Below are 8,891 nucleotides of genomic sequence, written 5' to 3' on the forward strand. Positions count from 1 at the left end.
GAGCAGAGGGAGGTCTTAGTAGTCTCATGGTTATTGGGGGGTCTTGCTAAGCTCTCTTAGTGAAGGGTTTTGTCCATGCGAGTCTCCCTTAGTCTCATTAATGTTAATCCCAGCACGGAACAAACACAGTATTAGACTAACAGCTAGTCTAGTCTAGTCCAGTCCTATTTAGTGAGCGCAAACAAACGACTCCTTAGGGTTATGTACTTTATATAAGGGTCCCTGTTGATGTGACGTAATGCTTCTAATTCAGTAATGCATGTAACTTAATGTCTAGAAACCAGCGGAAGAACTCTTGCTAGCAAATGACCCCTACTTGAAAAGTTTGAAAACTAGAACTAAAAACTAACAATTTATCATATATGACCCCTTAACTTCTATACATTTGACATTGAAAAAAAAGGTTTACTTCACTACGAATGGTTGCATATGAATATACATGATGAACATTTAATTTGTACAAGTATCAATATCTAACAAATGTATTTTTGTTCCCTATCTTTTGTTCTTAATTAATTTGAGGAGTTGGTAAGATGGTTGTTATGTGATTCCTCTTTCCTACATATCTTCTAGTACAAAAGTATTGAGAACAAGTTATTGCGGTTCTTCGATCATCAACTACCCAATATCACAAACTTTGCCAAGTACTAATTTCTTCAAGCTAACTCCGTCGATTAAATTTTGTTAGCAATTAATATTCGTCTCACTTCTTATTCGATAATTCAACGACGAGTTCAAGTAGTAAATCCACTATGGCAATGGCAAACCCTCCGCTACCTTATTCAACGGCAACGAGCCCTTATTATGTGCAGGCACCGCCGCCTGCCTGTTATCCCACGAGAGGAGGAGCTGCTTCTGCTCGTGATGCACTACCTGTAGAAACCAAGTCCGAGGGCGATGGCTTCTGGAAGGGATGCTGTGCTGCCTTGTGTTGCTGTTGCCCCTTGGATGCTTGTTTTTGAAGTCACATACATATGAATCACCCAGGAGTTGCTATTCTTTATTCATTTGTCTACCCTTACAAACGTTTTTATTTTTTATTATATGATGTTAAGCACCACGTCCCAATACCTTGTAATAAAATAGAGATACGAGCTGCTGTCCAATTCTTCTTGTTCTATATTTTGGTTGTTATAATAAACCTTACTTAATTTTGTGTCGGCAAAACAAGTACTTTAATTTGAATATATACTGTAATATGATTTGATTCCCCATGCCAATTGTTCAACACGTTGGACATACATGCATGTTACTTTATACTTTATTTAATTTTTATTCCACAAAATTTCTCTATGATATGAAATTAGAACTCAAATCATTGTTCAATAATTACAGAAAGTCAGAATCTTCTAGAGCACCACGAAACAAAATTGTAATGGAGCATAATTTGACATGTTATTAGTGCATCTTCAAACATTTCAGCTGCACAAACCACTAGTTTTATGAGTCAAAGACGTTTTTTTTTTATTGGACAAACACTCAATAAACACACGCGACTGTCGGCAGGATTTCTCTCAATGGTAATAGTTAATACACATCAAAATCCAGCTCTCATCATCCAATATCTAATTAATTAATTAATCATATCACTGTCTGGATGTGCTTGGCCAACGATGCAAGTGCAACGTCCACGGCGTCCCCAAACCCAAGATTAGTCGCATTCGGATGCGCGTAAGTGAGACTTGGGATCAATTCTATGAGCTTTTCCCGCATCGCCGTCACCTTTTCGCTCGGAATCTTCAGCAGCTCCTCTTCGATTCTCTTACTCGCGTCACTTTTCTCTTCAATGTAAACCGAATACGTGCTCACGTCACCAGGTAAAAACCACTTGTACTGAGTGTACGCCGTGTGCGGCGAGGAGAACACCGGTATGCAGCCGGCGAGCACCGAGTCAAACGTCGACCGCCGAGTGAACGAATCACCAGGTGCTTGCAAGCAAAACTGCGACTCGGACATTACCTTTAGCACCTCGCTCGGCTCGTGGCATTTGCTAGCCCCAGAGCCACATTTTAAGAGCATGCACCGAGTTGACTCACCGCATTGCCGTATGAACTCGTTCCGGACGGCTGCTTTTTCTAATCCCTTTCGGGGCCCACCGATGAAAGAAAACAAGTGGGCTCGCTCCATTTCCCTCACTTTGTTCTGCCATGCCACCATCTCCTGCCAAGTGGACGGGTGGAAATATGAAGGGTAGGGCAAGCCGTGTTGGTTTGAACCTTGCCAAGGATGCCTCTCCACAGTCAGCACCGACATGTTTTTGACGGCAGGTAAGTTGAGGAGGGAGTTGGCCCCGAAATCAGGACCATCGGCGGCCCTCATGAAATCCCACGCGGTCCTCCCCAGGGCGATAAAGTGGTCCCTACCGTTATGCCTCTTCCACCAAGGCTGGGACTGAACGTAATCGACCAAGTCAACGGTGAGCTCGTCACGGGCGGTGAGGTTGGCTTCCTTGAAATTGCTGGAGGCGTGGAGGCCGCCGTAGAAGGGGACGTAGAAGAGGGTCGCACGTCCGGGATCAAGAGTGCGGCAGGGGTGATTTTCCACGCGTGCGTGGAAGATCATCTCGGCAATGAACTGGTGGGTGGCGAACCAGGAGGCGGCGGAGCCCAATTGGGGATGCGGCTGGCCAAGGCCGCGGTTCGCCACATGGGGACACATGTTGGTGTACACGTTTAGAATGTGACAATTGTCCAGTAGTCCGAGGTTGAACTTGGCCGGCAAAGGGTATACGTACACCGAGACGCTTGGGTAGCAAGTAGGAACCGTAAATGGGGATTTTGTGGTGGTGGTGGCGGCGGCGATGGCGGTAGTACTAGTATTGATGCGGTTAGGATTTTGGGTTTTGTGAATGAGATGGTGGTGGACATTTTGTTGCTGCTGTGGTTTTTGGACAAGATCAACATCAAGCTCAACAATGGGTGTGGTTTTGGGAGGGAACCAAATGAGGAGGAGAAGAAGCCAAAGAGAGAGAAAGACAAAAACCAAGGCACCAAATCGGAGGTGGGGATTGTTAAAGTGGGTGTCTTTGTTGTTGGAGTAATAGTAGTGTTTCTCTTTCTCGTCATCAGTCCGTGGAGGACTCGGAGGACTTTGCCTTCTAGAAAACATGGAGTACAAGAACAAGAAGACGACGACTTGGAATTAATGAGAGAGAGAGAGAGAGAGCATTGATTGGGTTAATGGAGGGCTAATTGAAACAGCAGTGAAAGAGAAGACTGTCAATTAGGAACATTAGGTGCTGTCTGTCTTTCTCTCTCTCCGAATAGGAAAAGGAAAGGAAAGAAGCGTAGCATTCAAAGCTAGCTTAATGCATGGCCACAAAGTGGCAATAGTCAGCAGTTTTGGCGAGAAACTTATCAGGAAATTAAGGGCGTTCGGTATTGGACTTGAATTTTTTTTTTTTTTTAATTTAAAAGTAGTTTTTGAGTTTGAAGCTAAAAAAAATTTGTTTAGTAAAACTATTTTCAAAAATTGAACTTAAAAGTATTTGTTTTGAATAATGCTAGGAAAGGGAGGGGGATGTCGAGTTCTATGGGTTCCTTGGGGGGGTTGTGGAAGACGATTTGGCTTCTCGATGTTCTGCCAAAGCTCCAGTTTTTTATGTGGAAGGCTGGTAGGCGGGCGTTGGCGGTAAGGCATAATTTGGAACGTCGGCGAATTCATATTTTAAATAGATGTGAGCTGTGTGGAGTCAATGATGAAACTGAGGCTCATCTATTCTTTAATTGTGAGTTTAGCTGTAGCTTTTGGTTTGGAACGTCGATGCAATTGAATATGGCGGCTTTGGATGTCCAGGATTTCTTGGAGGGTTGGAAGTTGGTTGTGAAGCATCTGGAGAATGTGGAGGATGCGGATTTGATCTTGCAACAGGTGGTTTTTGGATTCTGGCGTATCTGGAAGTGCAGAAATGACTTGGTTTTCAAGGGGGTGACGACGGAGCCACGGGTGGCTGTGGAGCTTTGGCACCGGCATGTGGAGGAGTTTCGAACGGCTTCGGATACTTCGGAAGGGGGCACTGGGGCTTTGGGCAGTGATAGGTGGGATAGGGTACGGGGGGGACGTAGGGTAGGTAGCGGGGAGGGAGGGGTGAGGCATGGCGATGGTATCGTGGTGGGGGAAAGGAGAGAAGAGGTAGGGCTACTATTGTGGCAAAAACCGCTGTTTGGTACGTTGAAGTTGAATTGTGATGCTGCTTGGAAAAAGGCCACGGGAGAGGGAGGAGTTGGGTGGGTCCTTAGGGATTTTGCCGGTCTTCCTTTGCTCGCAGGAGGAATGGGAGGGGAACGGTTCAGGGACGCCATTATGGCGGAGGCAGAGGCAATTAGACGGGGCTTGGAGTCGGTGGTAGGGAGTGAGGTTTGGGCGGGAAGTACATGTTTGGTGGTGGAATCGGATTCTAAAGGCTTGATCAATATGCTCAATAAGGAGACGACAGTTGATGTGAAGCTTGAGGTCTATATCCAAGATATTTGGAGGATGACTTGTGTTTTTCCGGTGGTACGGTTTTGCTTTACCCCTCGTCAATGCAATCGTGCTGCCCATTCGATCGCGGCGTACGTTGTTAAGCATGGCGGGAGATTTGGCTGGGATGAATTAGGTCCTGAATTCTTATTTAATATTTTAGCAGAGGATGCCAATGTAATAGTTAGGCTTTAGTCCTATTGATTTCAATACAATCTTAACTTTCGAAAAAAAAAAAAAATAATAATGCTAGGAAAATCAAATTTGTTGATAAAGTTTTGTAAACTAAATAATTTAAAATTTGATAATTAAATTATTACTAAAGCGTAAATAAATGTATTTATTTCGTATTAATGACATATTCTTTAATTTATAAATTTATTTATAAATTTAATCTCTATAACATTACTCGTTTTTAAATTAACCACTCTTCACTGTCTCTCTCACTCTTCACTGTCTCTCTCTTGCCTCTCTCCTCCCCCCACTCTCTCACCTCTCATCTCTCTCCTCTCTCCTATCTCTCTCTTCCTCTTCTCTATCCTTTTTCTTCTCTCTCCCGACTCTTCTGTCCCTGCACTCTCCAATCTCTTCTTTCCTTATCTCTCCCAATCTCTTCTTTCCTTCTCCCTCCTCTCTCTTCTCTCTCTCATCCATGCCCATGGTCCTCTTTTTCTCCGGTTCCACCAAGGAGTTGTTTTCAATTTTGAATTGTCAAAACTTAGAAAACAATTTTAAATTTATATACCAAACAAGTTTTTGAATTTTATTAAAAATTATTCTTAAGAAATATTTTTAAAAAGTATAGTAGAATAACTTGCCTAACATTAATATGTTGTTATATGGTGCCTCATGTCATTAGAACAAGGATATATGAATAAAATCGTACTCTTATTGTATTGACATACGTCTATCCATTGTGCTCTATTATTGGCCAAATAGTAGTGACAAACTCATATAGTTTGTTGCTTACCCCTCATTTCTTGGCACTATTGAATAAATATTGTTGCCCTTATTGGGAAAAGCCTTCCTAGCAATTTTTTTATGATTTATGAATTATTGCTGGAAGACTAATACATTTAGCTTCAACTATTTGAGGAGATGGAGGGTCGTTGTATTAGGGAGTTAGTCATTTTTCATCGTTTTGAGCGCGAAAAAGTAACTTACTTATGTAGTCAATGACTAAATCTCAGGGTGTGCTAGCTAAAGATTAAGGTGCTACTTAGTAGCCCGATGACCAAACCTTATCAGCAATTCGACTCACCTAATCCTTCAACAATTTTCTTTTTTTATTAGTTTGCAGTTGTTCATCTCATATACTGTTTCAGTTGCCCAATAACACTATCTATTTTCTTCTTAAAAAAAATATATATATATATATATATTTTAGTTCGAAAGATTTTAGGTATTTTATTTCCAATTTAATATGTCATAACTTCTCTCTTTTTAAATTTTAAATACTAATAATTCAATCTCTCAACAACGACACTGTTCCAAACCGCCTATGTTCGCTTGAAAGTTGTTGGCATGCTATTTTCAAGTTTTTTGTCGCTTCCCTAGCATCCTTCGCCGTCTTTCCTATTTTGTTGCCCCCTTTTTCTTCTCCTTTTACTTTTTATCCCCTTTTCAAACCCGTCCAGTTATGTAACCTATTCCCCTCATATCCATTTCTCTCATTTTCCCTTGCATCCCCAGACACCTCCATCTTTAACCTCTCCGTCATTTCCCCTTTATTCCTATGTATAAATTAGATCTTCGAGTTTTGGACTCGATTTAGGATGTAAAGCTCTACCCCACTGCCCCTTGCTATACCAGCATGTCGGAATATTTTGGCAAAGTGGTCTATAATTTGATTCAGTCGCTCTACTATCCTAGGGAGCAATTTAAACTCTTAGTAAGACTAGGCTAGGTGACACACCCCATCCCGAAGGAGGGCATGCTGGCCGTCACATGAGAGTGACGTAACCATTTATACAGTTCGGAAGCTTTTAAAATACAATTATTAAAATGGAAACCCTCGAGGGTGAGTCCTACTTTTGTGAATTCTGTCAGAATACCGTTGGATTCCTCGTGGCCACCAAAACTCTGCTATCAAGAACCTGGAGGGGCGAAAAACAAAATTGAGTGGGTCAGTAAAACCAAGCTTTTCAAAAACATTTCGCCACAAATAATTCTAACCCCTCACTGTAAAACCTGTATACTTTTCCCAGAAAATAGTATAATAACATAATACTTTTCATAAATCTCGAATCATCAATTTTTCTTTAAAACCCGAAAGTATGCCATGTTTTAATTTCGAAAACAAAATAAATGATGCATCAATGTAACAGGTGAAAAGTTGAATTAACCGGAGACCCTGCAGTTGGTCCTGTACGGTTAATTCCATAGCTCAACATCCAATCCAACCGGAGTCACCTCGATGACCTGTACGACACTACACTGCAGATAAGTCGGAACTACCTGAAGTAGTCTGTACGACATGGATGGTGTAATAATACGCTCTAGTGCTTCTCTCATCAATCATCTGTGCACATAATCTAAGGTCACCCACTAGTCGGAATCACATCTAGTAATCTATACGACTAGCATGTCGGAACCCTCACTTGGTCTGTACGACATCCACCTACTTGGATCCAAGGCGAGCGTGCGGTGTGGTGAATAATATAAGCACTAACACCATGATTGCAGGTTATGAGCTATCCACAATATACACATCAACAATGCACATGAATAATATAAAACTCACCTGATACTTACCTGTGCGTCCACAGCACCAATTCACATATATATATGCATCATATATCAATTCATGCTTTTCATATATACTTCTATGCATGGCATTTCAAATCATACTTTTCATATAAATCTATCCATGGCATTTTAAATCATGCTTTCATTTAAATTCAATTTCTGGGAAAATTCAATAGTATATAGGTAATACGAAAACAAAACTACCCACTCACCTGGAGTTCGCCCTATAACTCCCTAGCACAACACATCAGGCGTCATGACGATCGCCGCCTAGAACAATAATCAAAACCAACCTCAGAAATCATATCGATAGAATATAACTTATATAAACACATCACTACGCAGTTCGATCCGAAAGATCTGCAACTCAGATTTTAAATCCATAACTTCCAGAGGTCCACAATATATCTCTAGGGCAACATCCTGAAATTTCATTACCATCCAACGGTCGGATCTCCGTCAATTTCCAAAACTAAGTGACGGTTAACATTTTATTTTATGAACTTACAACTCCAATTCCGGAAGATCCGTAACTCGAATTCCCAATCCGTAAGTTCCAATAATCCTCAAATATTACGTATTACAACGTATCAGAGTTTGGTGACGATCCAACGGTCGGATCGTCAATTCACATTTTCACCTAAATGCGAAAACTATAAAACGTTATTTAAAGCACCTAACCAATAATCGTAATAACTTTCTCATACGGTGCTCAATTTGGGTATATGAATATACCACAGTGATCTACTCGACGTCACGAACGTCGACATATTTTTAGATTATTTTTTTGATGTGCCACGCGCCCCCACGCGCCACACGTGGCACGGGTCCACGCGCAGGCCACGCGCAGCACGTGCAGCACGTGTCATCCCCTTCGCAGGGCTCGCCGGACTGGTTTTTCCGGCGGCCGGACTCCGGCCAAACTCCGGCCAGTTTTCAAACTCCTTGTTCTCCTTCGTTTTTCACCCATTTTCTTCGTATTTTATACCAAATTGAAGCCCTAAGAGTGTACTATCACGTTGGACTAGTTTTAGGGCCTAAAAAGCAAGAAATCTCACCTTGCAAAAACCAAAGATTCGGCCAACCTTGAAACCCACGATCCCGACGTCCAAATCCTTCAAACGAACGTCCCCGAGCTTCCTTAGGACCTCACTAAGCTTGCTATAAGCTTGGATTCCCCTGAAACACAACATTTTACGTTCGCATGAACAGTACCCAAAAATGGAGGTTTCGGATTCCGCGTGAAATCGAAGGTTTCACTTCCTAAAACTAGCACCAATGAACTCAGGACGTCAAAAGGATGAAGATACATACCTTATTTGCCTCGATCCGTCGAGTTTGTGGAGGGTTTGGGTGTGTGCCGTACGATGGGTGTGTGTGCGTGAGTTCGTGAGGGAGAGGGAAAGACAGGGAAGGCACGGGGGAAGGAGAGGTCTTGTGTGGTCCAGATTAACCCACACCCTCAATTTCATCCTAGCCATACATAACAAAATCCATCTTTCAAAATATTTTCTAATACCCTTGCATAATATTTGAACCAATAAAGTCTCACACACACGTACCTAAGTACCTTAGTAACGTCAAGGGCAATCTCGTCATTTCCTATTCCCGTCAAAAGCACTTCTGGGACGGGCTGTGACACTAGGGCTTGGGCGATTCGTTCTATTTTATCTAAGGTTGTG

General features: G+C 42.1%; 1 protein-coding gene across 1 annotated transcript; it reads right to left on the reverse strand.

Annotated features, from left to right (window-relative positions):
• Positions 1-1,376: 1,376 nt before the first annotated feature.
• LOC126583606 (probable xyloglucan galactosyltransferase GT17) lies at positions 1,377-3,257 on the reverse strand. Its single transcript, XM_050248095.1, has one exon. The coding sequence runs from the start codon at positions 3,106-3,108 to the stop codon at positions 1,582-1,584; it is 1,527 nt and encodes a 508-aa protein (XP_050104052.1). The 5' UTR covers positions 3,109-3,257; the 3' UTR covers positions 1,377-1,581.
• Between the last annotated feature and the right edge of the window lie 5,634 nt (positions 3,258-8,891).

This window comes from Malus sylvestris, chromosome 1, assembly GCF_916048215.2.
Source record: "Malus sylvestris chromosome 1, drMalSylv7.2, whole genome shotgun sequence".
Classification (NCBI taxonomy): domain Eukaryota; kingdom Viridiplantae; phylum Streptophyta; class Magnoliopsida; order Rosales; family Rosaceae; genus Malus; species Malus sylvestris.

Bases quoted from the DNA above. Each gene is read 5' to 3' on its own strand.
- LOC126583606 (XM_050248095.1), bottom strand. From the start codon at position 3,108: ATGTTTTCTAGAAGGCAAAGTCCTCCGAGTCCTCCACGGACTGATGAC.